Source organism: Polychytrium aggregatum (assembly GCF_025602895.1).
Source record: "Polychytrium aggregatum strain JEL109 chromosome Unknown BJ171scaffold_18, whole genome shotgun sequence".
In the NCBI taxonomy this organism is placed as follows: Eukaryota; Fungi; Chytridiomycota; class Chytridiomycetes; order Polychytriales; genus Polychytrium; species Polychytrium aggregatum.
Genome location: NW_026516220.1, coordinates 432740 through 451569, shown reverse-complemented (window position 1 = coordinate 451569; position 18830 = coordinate 432740). Strand labels below are relative to the sequence as shown.

The following is an 18830-nucleotide window of genomic DNA, read 5'->3' as shown; positions in this document are numbered from 1 at the left end:
TTATGGATGCAGCTTTTTGGAGGTGGCGGGAGGAAGGGATTCCTCCTGTCAGTCTGTGAGTCTCCATATGCGTTCTGCCCTATGGTGGTACCCAATGAAAGCCCGGTGGCGTGCCTGGATTCTTTGCTTCCGACTCGAGGGATTCTCTACCTCCAGCTCGAGGGGGGACCCGGTTGTGATTCGCATCACCCACCTCCACTCGCTCTGTCTGAGAGATTCCAGTTCCTTCATGTGTCTCAATTGCCGTCTGCAGGGGTTTATTTCGTATTGTCGTTGTGTGTAAAGAGGGGGGGGGGTGCAGGCGGTAGGCGAGGGAGTATTGTACCCAAATTACGAGGCCGTTGAATCGTGCAAAGAGAGAGAGTGAACCCAGGAGGAGCACAGGAAGATAGTGCCTCGACAACCAGCGGAAATGCTCTCCTCTGCTCTCTCCCCTTGCTTTGTCTTTGCCTGTGACAAAGCCCGAGGGGGGGGGTCAGTCCTCAGACTTGCTGGGGGAAGCACTGCAGAGAGGTGCCGTCGGCAATGATCTGGATCTCGCTCTTGAGTTGGAGAGGATCGCCGTTGAAGGCAATGAGCTGGTTGCGGAAGCCCGGGACAATGCGGCCAACGCTCTGGTTGAGAGCTGTGGCGTTGCCGAGGCCAAAGACATCGGCAACCTTCCAAGTGACCAGTCCGATGGCGTCAATGTCGCTAAAGAGGTTCAGGGTCGAGTCGCCCTTGACCCAGCCGGCTTCCCAGATGAGCTCGTGCGCCATGTCAACGCTAGCGAGAACAAAGTTGACCTGGTGCTGCTTGAGGATCTCGGGCCCCGTCGGGCGGCTGCCGGTTGGGCGGCACTTGCGAGTCTCCCACTGGCCGGGTGTGCAGCGGGCGGGCTGCAAGATCACGCTGACCTGGGCCTCGGCAAGCTCGGCGGCAACAGACCAGGCCTCAGCACCGCCGACGATGACCCAGTTTGTGATCGCCGGTGCTTCGGGTTTCTTGGTCTCCTCGGCCTTCTTGAGAGCAATGATGCGGAGAATGTCGCTCGCGGAGTGCGCCTGACCAGATGGATCGCATAGACAGCAGGTGCACAATTGTTTCCCCAAGCCATGATTGTGGCCACGGGACACAGCGATACCCGTTAGTTACCTGCGGGGCACTGCTTTCTTGATACTGGCTTGCCCCGGCTGCTTCAGTCACTGGCACTCCCTGAGATCCAGCACCGCGCTCACACAATTCCCTCCTCTTGAGCACTGGTCTCCTGCGAGCACGACGGCATCAGTCTCACCTCGATGAGGAACGGCAGCTGGCCGCTCTGGACTCGCTCCAGTGGGTTGTTGCCCTTCTCCAAAACGCGACGCAACTTGGCAATCTGTCCCGTAACAGAGCCCTCTGGCCCGTCGACCTTGGCTGCGTTGCCGATGCGGGCGTGGACAGCAGCTTCCTCTTGAACAACAGAGCCAACAAGGTCTATTGCACGATCAGAACCAAGCACATGTGAGATCCCAGATTGGTCAGTAACAGTTCATGTTAACGCCCAACTCAATCTCGATGGCTCGATGGCCCGACACCGCCGCAGCTGGATCCAGAGAGTACAGATGCGCATGCGATGCAGCAACGGGGTGGGCATGGAGCTGCAGCAGCTACGCGAGCAGTAAACTTACTCTCGGTTGTGGTTCGATAGGCGACGCTCAGGCCCTGGAAGACACCGGGAGCCTCCGGAGCAGTAACGGCAGTCAAAATGCCTGGCGGCAGTCACAATGTTTTCTTGCATTAGCCAGGATCGCAGGAGACGCTCGACTGTTCGGTTGCTCAGCTGCCATCAGTGTCGGTGATTGGCGTATATGGCATTTGGGACATGGAGTCATCTGCACACGTACCAGCGTTCCGCAAGACCGTCCTAACCTTGGAGTCACCGAGTGTGAGACCGTCAACGGCGCGGAGCCACTGAGATCGCTCTTCGAAGGGGTAGCCCGTCGACTCGCCATCCTTGGTATCGCTCTCAGAAGGAATCTCCTCCAAGCCAGTTCGGACGTTTGCGGCAATGATGCCCTGGTTTGCGATGGAAACGACATGGTAAGAAACAAGCAGCACTTTGGACACGACAAAGCCACGAGCGGGGAGGGGGAGGCAATCGCCGCGAGGTGCTTGAGCTAATAACGTCATCCAACCCTTGCGCTTCAGGCTCGATTTTTGCCGTCGGAGCCTGCTGCGTCATCGAACAAGCTTACTCACCGGGATCACGACGCCACCCTTGAGATCGTAGACATCGCCTTCGAGCTTGCAGTCGTTCTTGCGGCCGAGGCAGGTGATGACTCCATCCACAGTCACCACAACTGCATCCCGGAGGACAGTGGATTCGTTGGCATAGAGGCGCCCAATGTTGACCAAGCTGTAGTGGGAGGACTGGGGCTGGCACGAGGTGCTAGACGGACGGACCGTCATCTGGGGCTTGATCACCTCGAGGGAGCTCGGAGGAGGAGTAAAGTCGAGCGAGAAAGTCTCGAAGCCATCGGTGTAGACCCTGAGAGGATGAGCGCCAAGCTCCAGGGGGTTTCTGGAATGAAATGGTGAGGTATTAGAAGCCTCGGTAGAGAGGGAGCAGAGTGCCAGTGAAGGGCGTCCTGAGCCAGAACGAGGAGGCAAGCAGCGGCGGAGCAGACAGCTTGCTCAGCGAGCGAGATTTTGGTCCTTCAGCAACGCACGGCAGAGGGCATACCTGTCCCAGACAACAACATCGGCATCGTATCCGGGCTTGAGTCGACCGATTCGCCAGCCAAGACCCAGGCGATCGGCCGGCACCGAAGTGACCGCCGCAAAGGCCAAGTGTGCGGGCAAGCCAAAGTGGTGTCCCTTGGCAGCTTGATAGAGAAGGTGCTGAAGAGGACCGGGGGGGATGGCCGTTTAGAGGACTGCCTTGCCAGGTGGGGTGAGATGCACGCTGACGATGCAAGCAAGCCTCTGCGCGGGACCGGGGTGAACCCAGCTCAACACCAAAGCAACAGGCGGCATCGAACCTGCGAGTTGAGGACGGGATGGTCACTCTTGTAGGCGACTTGGACGCCGTGGTCAGCCAGGATCTTGCCGGCGTGGAGCGAGCCTTGGTACGCCTCGGTTTTGTATGCCCAGTGATCAGACTGGCAGTGACAGCACGAGCGAGACAGAAAGAGCAACGAACCGAGCATGGTCCAGAGAGGACGACGTAAGAAAACAGCAAGCAACGACCGCAGGCAGGGATGGCCACAGTGGTTAGCAAGTCCCTGCTCCCCCCCCTCTCCACTGCTACTCGATTGCAGCCTCAAGACTCACAAAGATAGCCACGGAGATGTTTTCCTTGGCCAGCTCAGTGCCGAGGAGCCAGGCGGAGGTTGCGTGGTGGAACGTGCGGATCTTGAAGCCAAACTCGTGCGAGTTGCGAATCATCATTTGGAGGTCATGAGTCTAACGCCCAAACAAGCAAGCACAGGAGATTAGCTTTGTTGTCTGAAGCGTTTGCGAACTCGACCACACAAGGCATCGGGAAAGGAGACCAACCTCGTAGCAGTGGACGTTGAGGCCGACATCGCCGCGAAGGAGAGCAACCAAGCTCTCGAGCTTGAGGTCCTCGGGGAAGCGCGAACTGACGACGCGGTGGGCCGATCGTCCGAAGCGGCGGCGAGCCTCGGAGGCAACAGCGCACCAGTCGTCCTGGACATCCTTGAGCTTTTGGGCGGCCTCGAACTTTTCACGGAAGAGCCAAGCCTCGCCCATACGGGAGAAGGGCATGGTGCGCGGGCCATAGGAGCGCTTGGGGTTCTCGCCGCAAGCCATTTTCATCCATCGCCATTGCTTTCCGTCGCCGGATTTCATATTGTAGTTGATGAGCATTTCCTCGGAGTTGTTGCTGGGAGTGCGGCGGAGCTTGAAGCTGGCAGAAAAGTTGCACAAAGTCAGCGGAACAGTTTCTGGGCCCTGGGATTTGGGGTCTGGTCCAGGAGCAGTCTCGGTGGCTATGGCTATGGCTATGGCTATGGCTATGGCTATGGCTATGGCTATGGCTATGGCTATGGCTATGGCTATGGCTATGGCTATGGCTATGGCTATGGCTCCGATGCTCCGTACTTACACGTATGCCTCGCCGCCCATGAGGTTTCCGGAGCCAGGAAGGACAAGCGAGGTGGTGACACCGCCCTGGAAGCAGGCCGGAACTCGTCAGCTGCGATACCGAACTCCAAAGCCTCGTTAGATCCACGTCTCGGCAGCCGCTCGCTCGCTCTGACGATACTGCGCCAGCCCGATCGGTGGCGGTAATCCAAGCAACGCCTCCCCATGCATGCGATCTGGATGGCTGTATTCGCACCGATCTGATCAAACCAGCTCGTGGCTAGGCACCTGCTGATCGGACTAGAGATGTACCCTTACGAGTCGCCCCCTTCAGGAGCCGGACGCCTTACCGAATGAACAACGCCGATGGCGTCGTCAAAGGAGTTGAACGAGTCAAGCGAGCGCATCTGCGGCAGCGTGGGTCCGCTCATTTCGTTGGTGTCGGAATGACCCCAGAGCGATGGCCACGAGTCTGTGCCAATGTGGGAATGCTGATCAACGATACCCGGGGTGACGTAGCGACCCTCGACATCGAGATAAGCAACGGGTTCGTCGTCTTGCAGGGACTGGACAAAGTGATGCAGCTCGTCGGTGCTGGGGTTGACGGCCTGGATCAGACCACGGTAGAGAGCCAGGGTGGCGTTATGGATGACGTTGCCATCGCCATCCCAGATCAGGGCGTTTTTGATGACGAGGGCGCCACCATCCTTGGGGGAGGTGGGCTTGCTGTCGGCCGGGAAGCGAGGGTTGGAGGCACGGGGCTCGGCGAGCCTGTCCTGGATCTGCTTCTGGGCAGGATCAAGAGCAAGGCAGCGACGCAGGCCGGCTTCGAAGGCCTCTTCGGGGAGACCGAGCGAGCTCAGGGTCGGAGGATGGTCGATCGAGTCGAGATGGGCATGGAGCACAAATGGGGTGATGGCGAGGAAGATCAGGGCAGCCAGGAAGGCCAGCAGAAGCTGGGATCGGCGTTGGGTGTACCAAGGGCGATGTCGCGGGACGAATGGAGGGAGAGCGGGTGTCCTCGTCTTCGTCGTCGTCGAGGAGCGGGACGCGCTCGGCTCGTCTGGAGGACATTGCTGGGATGGGTGTCGACAGAAAGGGATGGAGAGCCGGGCCGGCGATGGGAGAGGGGAGATGGATTTATGTCGTTCTTCCCGCGCCGTTGCGCCGGGGGGAATTCCCATGACGGCACGCGCCTTGTCGCACAGACGACACGTGTCGGGTGGCGCACGATGTCGCTCCGATGGGCCGGCTGCGCGGGATCGACAGGGGTATTGCCGCGCAGTTACTCGTGCGGTTGCTGGTGCGGTTGCTGGTGTAGTTGCCGACGTGGTTGCTGGTGTAGTTGCCGACGTGGTTGCTGGTGCGGTTGCCGTATACCTCCGTCCGTTCTCACTTCCATCGTCACTGCTGTGGCTTCCCATGCCAGAGTCGCAATTTGTTTTGCCACCACCAGCCTTCTCTTGCGACTTGCGTGCCACAGCCCACCCCGCACCGGTTGCATTTCAAATCAGCATCATCTCCCATGTGTTGCGCGCGCGGCCCATGTCCATGCCGGGCCTTTCTGGGTGTATTCTCGCTTTCTTGCCTCGGTCAATGCCGTGCCGGCTTCAGATCCGATCGGTTCCTGCCTCGCGTCCGTGCTCCATCTTTGCTGTCCGCGCACCAAACTGCACCGCCCGCTTGGGCTCCGTTGCCGCCTTTGTGAGCCCCAGCTCGCGCTGGACGTACATCCTCAGCACCAGCTTCTCGCCAATGCCTTTGCGGAAGCGCAGATCGGCTTTGTGGTACACTGGCAACGACGACGCAACGTTGACAAAGTCCCTCGTCCAGGAACGGGAATCGCACCTGCCCGCGCCAGATGATCGGGACGTCAGTCAGCTCGAGCGTTGCGGATGCGATCCAGTGCACGGCGGAAGCTGAAGAGCCGTCTCGCCATCGCTATGAATACCCTCCAAGCATCGGGCGTCGCCTGTTTTCCACAGCATCAGAGCCTACCTCTTTGCCATGATCGGCTATGATGCGATCGTCGCGACCCATGTTTCGCTCCGAGATGCGCCCCAGGTCCATCTTGATTTCCTCGTAGAGGCCGGCCCACCCCGCCGTATCGAACCTGACCTTATGGCGGCCATATCCTCCGAGCTGCTCATCCGCACCAAGGCCGCTCAACAGAACTCTGGCCGGCGAGCTGTACGGTCGATTGTCCTGCAGGGAACCATCCATTGGCACAAATCAGAACGGCGACGCCTGCAACAAGGTGCTCCAAACATGCCACATACGCTGGGGCTGCCTACTTACATCGTGGAGCACGCCTAAGCTCCAGCAATTGTCGGGATGAATCGATAGATCTGGGTCAGCATAGGCACCACAGATACGGCGCTGCGGAAGCTATGCTTCGGAAGGAGAACACAATGCATACCTTCTCCGCGAGAGGCAAACCAAAATGCCATGGCAATACTCTGCAAAGTCACCACGATTGTCCCGATCCAAACAGAGATGGTCAATGCATCAAGCCACTGATGGAGCAGCGTGCTGCGGCAGCCCGAGATGCGGACGCACCAGATCCATCACAGTCGACAGCGGCATCATCAGCGACGCGATGTAGTCCTTCTTCTCCATGGCCTCTTTGTAAGTGATGTTGATCTTGACAAAGTTCCATTGCCGACCGGGGCAGCTCTCCTTCAATTCTGCGAGCCCCGAGAGCCCGGTCAAGCGGTCAGGGACGTTGTACACTGACTCATCGTCAACAGTGGCCGAGGCTGCATCAACTGGCTTGATGGGAGCACCCGAAAGGCTGTCGCACTCGCTGTCGAGAGCAGCGCTCTCTCGCTTCTTGCCTCTGCTGGATTTGGCGGACTGAGCCTTTTGAACTCGAGGATTCTCAAACCCAACGTTGAGTAGATCGATGGGTTCATCTAGCGGCAAGTGGCGGTGCGCCAGGGCAGCAAGGGCAATGCAATCCAGACCACCCGAGAACAGAACTCCAAGACGGGCGGCATGTGGCTTTGGGCTGGGCAACCAATACATCGATCGGCACGGGTGAGTACGCCAAGGATCGAGCAACGACAGAGGTGGCCCATTCGCTACGGAAACCAATCGATGGCGAGCGAAGCAGAAGCACGATATCAACAAACACACGGCGCAGGATGGGTGTCTGGCTTCCCACCTTTGGATGAGTTTTGGAATACTCTGAACTCGCCGCCGGACTGCATTGCTCAAGGCTTCGTCGAATCGCCTGAGCACAGCCGTTGTGTGCTCGGGCAAGACCGGGAATTCGTTTGGCAGAGTTGTCGCAAGCAAGTAGTCCACAACTTGATCCGATTCTGAGACCGAGGGAAGGGTACTGTTGATGTCCTGCAGCGGGCTTGGCTGGGGATGCAAGGGCCATGGGCGTGAGGGCCTGGAAGTCGCAGAAAGCGCCGGTATCAAGGACCGTCTCATCGCATGACAGCCGCCATCCACGAACGAGCCCAGTGCCATAAAGACGGAGGCAGCAGCTTCCAAATGAATGCAATCAGCCGCTGGGTCTTACAAGAAAGTCCTCAGAGCCAACTTGGGATACCGCTGAGCTCCATGGGAAGTGGCGGATATGCTCCTTGAACTGACAATCCAGCCGCGGTTAGATGCTGTCGGTATGCCACTGCACAATAACCAACGCTTCGTCATCCGATGCTGGAATCTGTATCTGCGGCGCTTACTTGGCTTGAAAAGCTGCTGGCGTCGGGTCCTTGTGGGGTTGATTCCAGAGCCTGGTTCAGGGTCTGAGCCGCCTCATCCAGCGAGCGCAGGTCCAGACAGTACATCCCATCTGCAGGCAGCTCTGTCCAAAAGCCCGGCGGGTCCATCTCCGTTCCGGCCGTCACCGAGGATATCAAGAAGAGATCCGAACCCGCCACCCAGCCAGCAAGACTCGGGTAGTGAACCACAAGCGATCTCCGGCCGAGGCAGTCGCGACCAAACCACAGCCGCCGCCGATCGAGTTGATAGAAGCACATGGACCATTCGCCCTTGAGTTTTGCTATGCCTTTGAGCAGGCTTGGAGAATCGCCGACGTTCTGGGCGATAAATTCGGCCACTGCCGCAGTGTCATTCGTGTCCAGATGGCTGTCGTCAAGAATCCCGTCGAGTCCGCCATAGATCTCGCCATTGAAGGACAGTGCTATGGGCGAGGAGCACGCAGAGACTCTGTCGAGCAGAGGAGCGGGACACTCCGAGTGGGGTTGATACGGCTGAGGTGTGACCTGGCTCCCTCGCAGGTGCAGGACGGTCGAATGCATCGTTAGGGCGAGCGAGTTGGCAGTGAACACCAGAGAGCCTTGATGATCGGGGCCTGCAGGAGCAGAGTTTGATTATCGACATTTTGCAGCTATCGGCATTGTGCAGCTGTTGGTATAGATCAATCGACGGTGTCGGTCGACCAATTGTGGACTCGAATGGCTGAGGGCATGTGGCCGGTGGTATGCTGCAGCAATCTCTGGAGTCCTTGGGTACGATCCGAAGCCCAAGTTCATTTCACGCACAGGTGTGAATGCCCTCCACACGACAGCTACCTCTGTTCTTGTTCTTCAGCAGCAGTGCCTCCCACATCGGGGCCCACTATCGGTGATGCAAATGCTGGAAGTTACACTCACGAGCCTCGACTGGATCTGCTTCTGGGTGGTTGCGACATGCTGTGGACGACAGACAGCACGACCAACCTTGGACGATCGTAAGTCGACCGGGCCAGTCGACCGGGCAAGCCCACAGAGGATGCCGCACATGTGCGCTGCAAGCGGCAGGAACGAGCGGGGGAGTAAGTTGTCACGGCGGGCGATCGCAAGCTCCGCGAGAGAACAGGGTTGGAGAAGAAGCGAGTGTCTGGCTGGAGCCGGGCCGACGACGACTTGCACTATCAATTTTTTCCGGCCCCCTCGCGGCTGCTCATCTCGGTCACCCGAAAGTCACGTTGTATGTAGCGCAGCAAAAGTTGGAATCCGGCCATGGTCGGTTGACGGCATTTGGTATCACCTTGAGCCAATTGACGGTGGTAGTGGGCAATTGGTGTTGAGGAATGACCAATTGTATCATTGTTGGAAGCTCCACTCCGACTGCGGACAAGAACCACCACCATCTGAATCTCTCTGGTTGGAAGCCTAGTCAAGCGTGGCTGTGTGTCAGCGAGATGACATGATCGTTTGGCTATCAGGCAAGACTCACCTTGACAAGATGTCTTCCCACGACTGATTGAGCGAGCGATGCGTTTCTGGATCTGAATCAAGGACGCCACTGCGCAGTATCTCTGCCAGCCCAAAATGCGCTGGTTTTGAGGAGATTCTTTCTTCCCCAAGGGCAGAACCAGCCATCGTCGCTATTTTCTCGCGCAGATGGCTCCCCGCAAGCGAAAGACACCACCCAGGCGACCAAGTGGATCCAGAACACCCACATGATCCTTGATCTGCAGCAGTGGATGAGCACCACACCAAGTCCCAAGATCCCTGGAGTGGCTTCCTTCCTGCAATACATTCGCCATGTGTTCGATGGAGACATGCTGGACAAACAGCTGTACTTCAGCCTGACCCGGCGACGGCGATTCAAGCGATTCGATCTCCACAGCAAGCGACAGCGCACTGTTCACGAGATGTGCAAGCGAGTCATCGACCAGGCACCAAGGGAGACCGAAGTGGTGATTGCCTTTGGGAATGCCTCCTGGAAGCAAGGGAAGGGATACGCATCCAGTCCCAGGAGACTCAGGTTCGCCAAATACTTTGAGCAGTTCCACCACCACCAGAGACGCCCACCAGACCGATCCATCTCCAAGATCCATGTGTGCTCTGTGAACGGGTTCAACACATCCCAGGTGTGCTCACATTGTCGGGAAGCCAAGCGACTCGAGTCACCCGAGCATCTTGATATCGAGAAACCACACTTTGTCCGGAGCTGTGCAAGCTGCCATACGCTGTGGGATCGAGACATCAATGCCTCGAGGAATATGATCTCGGTATGCCAGTCGATCATCGCCACAGGAGATCGACCGAGTGCATTCAAGACCATGCTTCCCAAACCAACCAAAACCACTCGATTGCCAACGAAGACAGGAGTGCAATGCCATGGCCTGCCCGCTGGGCCTACAAGTCAGTCAGCGGGCTTCAGAAGCCAGAAAGGGGAAGTGTCCCGTTTTTTTTCTGGATAGACTGTAAGTATCTCGCACTGTTCCTTGTGCATTTCGACAGTGGATGCCGGGTCGCCCATATTCTGGGCAGTCCACTTCGGGGTTGCCATCCCTCTTGGGATGGTTGATGGGAAGTGGTTGACTCCCTTGCAAAGTGTGTGTGTGTGTGTGTGTGTGTGTGTGTGTGTGACGGCGAGAGGCTTCTCGCCTTCCCTCGGGGGTCTCTCGCCAGAGACTGCTCTTCTCGCCGACCGAGGTGGCTCCGAGAGCGTGTTTTTTCGTTCTCGCTGATTTTATTAACAAGAATTTTTTTCATAGTGTTGGTTGCCCGTCCATCTCGCCTTCCCGCCCGCCCTCCCTCCTGCAGCAACACCGATATTCCCTCCAGCTGCTCTGACACTGCAGCCGATCGATCCCGCCGAGCACACTCCTGCTGTATGAACCTCGAGCTCGGCACCGCCATGGATGGACCCAGCGCTGTGCTCCATCGCCAGAGCCGTCTGCGCTACTGCCTTGGCCAGTGGAAGCCCAGGGCGACTCTCTCCTGCTTGTTTGCCTGCACTGTCGGGTTTCTGTTGCTGGGCCTGATCACGCTGAGCCCGATCCCGACGCTAGCGCATGCGGGCTCTCAGTTCCAGCCGCGGCTTTCGTCTCGGCTGACGTCCAAGCAGCTTGCCGCGGTCGTTGTCGACTATCATCTCGAATCGTCGCTGTCGCTTGACTTTCTCAAGGCCGGCGGCACCGCCGAGAGCCACCTGGATTCGAGCCTAGCTCCGTTTCTGACGCCGCGGGTATCGGGCACCCCGGAAAACAAGAAGGTGCAAGAGTACATCATTCAGACCTTCCGGGGCCTTGGCTGGGACGTCGAAACAGACTCCTTCAACGCATCGACGCCGTATGGACACAAATCCTTCACCAACATCGTCGTCACCCAGAACCCGCGGGCGCTCTCTCGGCTGGTGCTGGCTGCCCACTTTGACTCCAAATACTTCAAGGATTTTGACTTTGTCGGAGCGACAGACTCGTCAGTGCCGTGTGCCATCCTGGTCGACATTGCCAAGACACTGGACCCGCTGTTGCATGAACTGGACGACCATCTCAGCCGCGCCGACCAGGAGACCCAGAACGACATGCCCAGCCTGCAGTTTGTCTTTTTCGATGGAGAGGAGGCCTTCAAGGACTGGACAGCGACCGACTCGCTCTACGGATCTCGCCACCTGGCCAGTAAATGGGAACAGGAGTATTTTGTCGGCGCAGGCGGCTCGAGCTACAGCACACTCTCTCGCATCGAGCTCTTCGTGCTACTGGATCTGCTTGGAGCGCCCGAGCCGACCATCTTCAACACCAACGGCCAGACGGCTTGGGCCTTTGAGCGGCTGGTCGACATCCAGAAGCGACTCATTGCCGAGGGCCATGCCTCCAACAAGCTCGTAACTCAGGCGAAGCGAAACGGCCATGGCTACTTTATGAGCGGCATGAAACACTGGCAGTCCCGCAACTCCATCCAGGACGATCACCTCCCATTTCAGACCCGAGGCGTATCCATCGTCCACCTGATCACCCAGCCGTTCCCGCCTGGCTGGCACACGGTCCACGATGACGCAAAGCATCTCGACGCCGATGTGATCCTTGACTTTGCCAGGATCTTCAGGGTCTTTGTGGCTGAGTACATCGGGCTCACAGGACACTGATGTCAGCGGGGGACACCACAAGTTGGCGGGGACGCCTGAGCAATAGTGTTCGGGCCAGCCCTTTGATTCATAATACAGCATGTTCAAAACGCAGCACCGCAGCAGGAGTTTAGTGGCGGTCCTTATGGATAATGGGCGGCTACGTGTATTCAGGATCCGGAGAAGCAGACAATACCCTCATTTTTGTTTAAGAGCACACCGATTCCAGGGGAACTGCATCAATGTTCGGACGATCGCCCAAGCAAAGCCAGAGTGGGATCCTGAATATCAGTTGCGGCCGGTGCGGCCAAAGATGCTGACTTCGGGATACTCTTCGTCCTTGAGCTCGCTCGACGGATTCTCGGGCTTGGGGAGGAAGCCGACGTGGTAGAGGTAGCTGAGGCACTTCTTAGCGAGCACCGTGGTGGAGACACCGGGCGTCGGGTAGATCGAGCGGGTGTTGGCGTTGTCGAGCTTGACAGACATGTCCATCATGGTGTGCATGAGCGGGAACAGCGAGTTGTTTGCGGCAGAGGGATTGGAGGTGAGAAGGAACTTGAACTGCTCGCGGGACTCGAAAAGCACAGTCCAGCCAAAAGCCTTGACAATCTCGAACAGCTTGGTCTCAGTGAGGGCACTGTGGTGAGTGAGTGAGTGAGTAATCATAGAGTCGGGATCCACCATCCATACCACAACACATCGCACACCATATCACACTCCTCACCTGTGCTCCGAGTCGCTGATGTGGAACACAAACTTGGACAGGGACTCCTCCGAGCCGGCAATCTCGGCAACCACCTTGGCGACATGGTCGACGGGATCCATGGTCATCGTGACAGGAGTGGCGTGCGAGGGAGCAACGCCGAGCTGGATGCATCCCTTGACATATCGCCAGATGTAGTCATCAGAGTTGGACACTAGAGCGATGGAGGGTGTGAAGGTGTCAGTTGGTGTCAGTTGGTGGGTGAGTGGCACTTGACAATCGAGACCATCGATTCATGGCCAGTCCATGGGACAAATGAGACAACTCCACCACACCACATCTCCATCACACCACACCACATCACACCACACCACACTCGACTCACCTCCGTATTTGCTGTCACCAGCAATGACGGCTGGGCGAATGATCGTCACCGGCACTCCCCTTGATCGTGCCTTGTTGATCAGTTGCTCAGAGACCCACTTGGTCTGCGAATAGCCGCCAGAGATGTTCCAGGCCGAGTAGATCTTCTCCTCGAGCGGCTTGTCTGCCTTCTTGGCCATCGGGATCGTGCCGATGGTCGAGATGTAGTGCAGCGGCTTCAGGTGGTGGGTTGTGGCCAGTCTCAGGGCCGTCGCCGTACTGAGGACGTTGGGTCCCCTGAGTCTGTCATAGTCAAACAGCCAGTGGACCTCGGCGCCGTTGTGGACAATCATGTCGGTCTCCTCGCTGATCTCCTTCCATCGCTCGTCCGAGAGTCCCCACTTGTCCTTCGACAGATCGCCGCACAGTCCGATGAATCGGTCGCGCACATCGTACCGCGGATCACCAGCCTTTCTCGATGCAATCACCAATTTGGAGGCATTGGCGAAAATCCGGGTAAATGCCAGCTGTTCGTTCTGGGCTCGCACCACACAGTAGATCTTGGCACGGGGGAACTTGTGGGCCAGCTCAAAGATCAGGAAGGCACCGAGGAAGCCAGTGGCACCGGTCAGGACGATGCCGCGAGGGTCCTTGGGATAGACAAACGGAGGGAGACCCTCGGCCGTCACACTCGCATCGTCGAGCTTGGCGGCCTCGGCAGCCAGATCAACAGTCGGAGGAATGAGGGGCTTGTCGTCGAGGATGTCGACAACCAACTGGGCGACATCAGTCGGTGTCATTCCGTTCGACAGCAAGATCAGAGGCGAGATCTCGACATCAAACTCGTCCTTGATGGCGAGGGCCAGACGGCCGACACTCAGCGAGTCAAAGCCGACGCCGCCGATGTAGTAGTTGCGGCCGTCGAGGGCGGGGTTGTCGAGGATCTGACTGCCGATCTGAGATATCTTGGCGGCCGTGCGGGACAGTGGAGTGTCCTCGATGATGAGAGATGGGTACTGGACCGACTTGCCATAGCTATCGATGTTCTCGGCGATGTGCCTGAGCTTCTTGAGATCGCGCTTGCCCGAGTCGTTGAAGGGGAACGCCTCCAGCTCCAGGCAGTTGCGAATGGGAACTTTGGCAACGTTCTTGAGGGCAAACAGGTTTTCGGTCATCTGGATGATCTCTCCCGGCGTCGCGTTGAAGGTGGAGCCTTTCTGGGGGACATAGAGCATCACGATCTTGAGCTCGGAGGTCTGGATGAAGATGCAGTCGGCGACGTGCTCGCTGAGGTCCTGGTTGACCATTTCCTCGAGGGCATTGAGGTCGACATAGACGCCGTTGACCTTGACCTTCTGGCCGAATCTGTGGTTGGCAATGATATGATGTGATGGTATGGAGTGAGGGAATGGATGGCATGGGTACCCGGGATGCAGGAGTGGGATGTGTCGTCGGGATGCCAGATATGCACTCGCCATCAATGAGAGATGCAGCACCCAGCCATTGGCCTTACCTCCCAATGACAGTGAACTCGCTCTCGCCAGTCATTTCGACCCAGTCCATGGTGCAGACACGGGGCGAGCCGTCGCTGAGGAAGCCAAACGAAGCCAACTTGTCGTTCGGATTGGCGGTGGTGAAGTTGGGATGGTCCTTGATAGGGTCGTCCTTGTCGACAGCCAGAACGAGGATGCCGCTCTTGGAGACGCTCTGGTCAACAGTGTTGCCCTCCTCGTCAAAGAGGAGACATCGCACATTTGGCTTTGGCTGTTTGTACACCACCTGGGACGGGCTGGGGGCGGACGAGGGAAGGATACAAGCGGACATGGCGCCGATAACGCCAGTCTGAAGGAGAATCGGAATGATTAGATTTGGTGGGCAACGATCTGGAGCGTAAATCGCATAATTATAGGATATGACTTGCGGTGAAACTGACCTCGCTGGATCCATACATGAGGTGGACGAAAGCATTGGGGCAGAGAGTCTTCGTCTGGCTGACAAGGGAGGCAGACACAAGCTCTGAGCCGAGGCCCACAACGAGGACGTTGTTCCATTGGACGGTTTTCTTCTTCGATTGAGCAGTCTTGAAGATGAGCTTGCAGAGTGAAGGGGTCTGAGGAGTACAGTGCGATGAGCATTGGAAATGTGTCACGGTGGCGTTGAGATGTGAAATATGATATCGACGCGGGAGGCAAGCATTACCGTATACATCGACGTCATGCCTTCGTCCAGCAGCTCGATGATGCCCTGAGCCTTCTCTTGCGGGTTTGGGGTTGGCCGAGTAAACCAAAGGGAGCCTCGAGTATTGAGCATTCCCAAAATAAGACCCATCGATGTGGTGAACGAGGGAGACTAAGGATGAAAGAAAGAGCGTCAGATGGCCCAACTACAATCCACATAGAGAGCACGCCAAATAGCGGGCGGTGCCGCATGAGAGCAACTGCTCAGTCCTTGGCCATCGCCAGGCACACCAACGGCCATATCCACCGCCGTGCATACATATGAATAGCATCATCAAGACCACCATTACCTGAAGCACACCGCTTCCGGTGTACTCGAGTCCATTGACTCCGCGGCTCGGCTCAACAAACCGATGGGGCACTGGATACCTGTTCGGCGAGTATTCTGGCGTTAGAGCAAAACATGCTGGTGGCAGCAACAAGAGACCACACAACTCACGTCTTGGGGATTCCTGTGAAGCGAGAGGTCGGTGGTCAGTCAAAGCTCGCCAAAGCGACATGCTGGTCCTATGGCAGCAGACACTCGTGTTGGAACCCAAGAAGCCATATTGGTGTATCCCATGGCGCAGACCATGGACATACTGACCAGTTGTGCCGGATGTGCTGAGATAGACAATGTAGTCGTTCAGGGGCTCGCAGGCTTCGAGCGAGGGAGCCGGGACGCTGTCCAGGAGAGGGAAGGCGCCAGCATCGATAGGCTCGAGTCCTTCGACTCGTCCGGGCTTGGTGTGGTGGTAGAGCACATATCGGATCTTGAGCCTGTCGAGGGTGGGTTGTCAGATGTGTGGGCGTCCCTGATGTTGCTGGTGTTGCTGGTATCGCTCGTGCCCTGGATATCGCTGAGTTGCCAACGGGCGAGCCATGCTGTCAAAGAACAAACCTGTCGCAGATGGCCTTGCGGACGGACGAGGGCCAGTTGAGGGCAAAGTTGATGACTTTCCTGGAGCAGCAAGTCGGAGTGGGCCAGGGTTAGTGTTCTCCGGCATGGCAACATCATGGCAACATCATGGCAACAGCATGGCAGCAGCATGGCAACAGCATGAGGCGAGCGATTGCCGCGGCCACTCACTTGCCGAGGATCCACAGGGCAACCGAATAGAACATCCAGTGCACCTCGGGCTCGCAGAACGTCGCCACGACGTCGTGGCCCTCATCGTTCCAGCCCGGGAGAGCCTTGAGCCCCTGGGCAATCGAGTAAGCCTTCTCCCAGAGCTGGAGGTAGCTATAGCGCTCAGCCTTGCCGTTCTCGAGTGTGATGGCGGCGAGGACATGGGGCTCGTTCTGGGCCATCTTGATGATCGCTTCGACAGGATGCATCCAGGGGTCATAGGCAGCCATGGCTGGCTTGGGCTGCTGGGCAGAAGCGGCTGACTCGGCTGCAGCATCCACATCAGCTTCGGCGCCAGCCTCGACGGCAGCGGCAGCAGCGGCAGCAGGCTCACCATCGGGCAGGAGCAAGGTTGTCATGGCTGGAGCCGAGACTGGAGGGGCGGCGGTTCCAGGGATACCCCTGTCGCTGGGAGAGTCGTCGGACGACCCGAAGCAGCACGAAAGCATCTTGAAGACCATCTTGGAGGGCGATCGACAGACGGGAGAAACGAGGGGCGACGGGGCTGCTTTTATCGGCCATCACTTGGAGTGGGCCACCCCTTGTTTGATCTCCTGTGCCAGTACGCATCTTGTTTCAGCTGAGTCCCTTGCCTGCTGAGTCTGTTCGAGTCGGCAGTGTGTATCTCCTGTCTGCTGATTTTCGTACACACGCCGCTTTCCCCTCGTTTCCTGTCGACGCGACGCGAACCCCCGCAAATCAACTCGCATGGCTGCACTCCTGGGCGCCCTGTTTGGTGCTGCTTGGCTGCCGGGGGATGCGGAGATATCTGGCTGCTGTCTTCGTGGTTCATATGTCTTTGTGGTTCATCTGTCTTTGTGGCTGCTCTGCCTGCGACCCGGCAAAAGCGACTCGATGCAAGCGATATGATGCCCAGGCACACAGCCTGAGCCTGACCAAGACGCCGCTCGCCGCGTCCAATGTGGCTGCTATGTTTGGGCGTCTCAGTTTGTGGAACTGGCGGTGAAGCGAGCTGAGCGTCGGTGTGCAATGGGAATCGCTGCCCATGGCGACACCAAAGGACGCTGTTCGCCGATGCCGAGCCCTGCATTGGCATGCAGGGCACTGGCGACGAGCTCGGCGAGAGCCACGGCAGCGAGACGGCTCTCGCCGAGAAGCGAGGACACCCGTATTTCCACAGCCCGCTATTGACACCGCGTGCGCAGCACAGCCCAATCCCGTGTGTGTGTGCGCCGAAGGTGCGAAACGTCGCCGGTCGGTCCGCTCTGTCTTGCATCGCCCTGCCTTGCATCTCGCTGTCCTCGGTCAGGCCCGCGAGCCCTCCCCAGCCAGCTCATCGAGTCTTCCTCCTCTGGCGGCAGCATCGAGACACCGGCTTCTCCCTCTACTCCAGCGCCTCTGCAGCTGACGGCAGCATTCCCCCAAAGCCCGGCTTATCCACCCGCTCCGATCTCACTCTCGTGTTGCTGTCTGGTGAGGAGAGCCAATATCGGGTGCCGCGATGTTACTCTTATTGCTGGCCAGGCATACTCTGTGACGGGCGTGCTGGTGGTAACTCACCACGAGGCGAGCACTGTCCTGTGACCAACCAACAACGGCCGCTTCGTGCCTGCTTCCGCTTCCGCTTGTGCTTCGTCCAGCTTCCTGGGCTGTGGCTGATGCCTTCTTGCTTTCCATCAATACTTCTCCTCCGTATCAGCACGCCTCCGCCTGTCTGGTTGTCACATCAACATGGCCAACGAAACCCAAGGTTCGCAGCGCCGACGCAACAACAAAAAGGCTGCTCAGGCTGCTGCCCAGGCTGCCCAGGCCGCTCAAGCCGCTCAAGCCGCCCAGGCTGCTCAGGCTGCCCAAGCCGTGGCCCAGGCGGCCCAAGCTGCCCAAGCTGCTCAAGCGGCCCAAGCCGCTCACGCCGCCCATGCCGCCCAGATCGTCCAGATGGCCCAAGTTGCTCCTGCCCTCAATCTGGTTGTACCTTCCCCCAAATCCCTTGACAGTAGAGGCAAGACCCAGACCAAAGGCCGCTCCAGGCAGATCTCTGGCGGCATCATCACCCACCCCGATCTGTTTCCTGCCGAGCAGGCTCTCCTCCTTGCTTCCAACATGGACTTGTCGGTGCTCAGCGCCGTCGGGCTCCAGCCCCCAGTGCCGGACCCTGAATCCGAGAAGCTCCGAGCCCGCCGCGAGGCCAACCGTCTGCGCGAGGCACTGCGCCGAGCCCAGCAGACCCCAGAGGAGGCCGAGAAGAGACGGGAGGCCAATCGCCTGCGCCAGGCCCGTCGAAGAGCCGAGCTTACCCCCGAAGAGACCGAGCGCTACCGAGAAGCCAACCGGCTCCGACAGTCGGCCCGGAGGCAACGGCTCCTACTTCTGAAAGAAACCGCATCCGACCAGGCTGTTCATTCGTGAGCAGATCCTGGCTCGGCACCATATCCTCGCCGACCGACGGTGGCAGGCCCCATGCGAAGCAACGACCGGCGGGCCATCTCCAACAACCGATCATGTACAAACCCCAGCTCGACGACACTACCGGAATCTCCTGCTCCCCTCCCTTCCAACACTTGCGACCCGC

General features: G+C 58.3%; 5 protein-coding genes across 5 annotated transcripts; 2 read left to right on the top strand and 3 right to left on the bottom strand.

Annotated features, from left to right (window-relative positions):
* Window positions 1-230: 230 nt before the first annotated feature.
* Window positions 231-5252, bottom strand: BJ171DRAFT_459226 (uncharacterized protein; the record flags this gene model as incomplete). The annotated part of the gene is made up of 11 exons (XM_053108405.1): window positions 231-1043; window positions 1274-1455; window positions 1650-1730; window positions 1866-2037; window positions 2221-2542; window positions 2705-2862; window positions 3003-3122; window positions 3295-3426; window positions 3520-3892; window positions 4091-4155; window positions 4419-5252. The coding sequence occupies 11 exons, from the start codon at window positions 5250-5252 to the stop codon at window positions 483-485; spliced, it is 3000 nt and encodes a 999-aa protein (XP_052966725.1). The 3' UTR covers window positions 231-482.
* A 346-nt stretch (window positions 5253-5598) lies between these two features.
* Window positions 5599-8922, bottom strand: BJ171DRAFT_459223 (asparagine synthase-domain-containing protein). The gene is made up of 10 exons (XM_053108404.1): window positions 8766-8922; window positions 8619-8664; window positions 7767-8398; window positions 7601-7669; window positions 7235-7437; window positions 6628-7078; window positions 6488-6527; window positions 6367-6380; window positions 6067-6273; window positions 5599-5916 (listed from the first exon to the last, which is right to left on the bottom strand). The coding sequence occupies exons 1-10, from the start codon at window positions 8826-8828 to the stop codon at window positions 5662-5664; spliced, it is 1980 nt and encodes a 659-aa protein (XP_052966724.1). The 5' UTR covers window positions 8829-8922; the 3' UTR covers window positions 5599-5661.
* Window positions 8923-10154: 1232 nt separating this feature from the next.
* On the top strand, window positions 10155-12000 carry BJ171DRAFT_504957 (uncharacterized protein). Its single transcript, XM_053110986.1, has 2 exons — window positions 10155-10240; window positions 10535-12000. Exon 2 carries the CDS (start codon window positions 10654-10656, stop codon window positions 11905-11907), a length of 1254 nt encoding a protein of 417 aa, XP_052966723.1. The 5' UTR covers window positions 10155-10240; window positions 10535-10653; the 3' UTR covers window positions 11908-12000.
* A 15-nt stretch (window positions 12001-12015) lies between these two features.
* On the bottom strand, window positions 12016-16766 carry BJ171DRAFT_99092 (male sterility protein-domain-containing protein). Its single transcript, XM_053116034.1, has 11 exons — window positions 16259-16766; window positions 16070-16129; window positions 15776-15948; window positions 15629-15641; window positions 15480-15558; window positions 15152-15301; window positions 14886-15062; window positions 14466-14794; window positions 12975-14317; window positions 12611-12803; window positions 12016-12523 (listed from the first exon to the last, which is right to left on the bottom strand). The coding sequence occupies exons 1-11, from the start codon at window positions 16756-16758 to the stop codon at window positions 12175-12177; spliced, it is 3366 nt and encodes a 1121-aa protein (XP_052966722.1). The 5' UTR covers window positions 16759-16766; the 3' UTR covers window positions 12016-12174.
* Window positions 16767-17989: 1223 nt separating this feature from the next.
* On the top strand, window positions 17990-18667 carry BJ171DRAFT_581783 (uncharacterized protein; the record flags this gene model as incomplete). The annotated part of the gene is made up of 1 exon (XM_053114123.1): window positions 17990-18667. One exon carries the CDS (start codon window positions 17990-17992, stop codon window positions 18665-18667), a length of 678 nt encoding a protein of 225 aa, XP_052966721.1.
* Window positions 18668-18830: the final 163 nt, after the last annotated feature.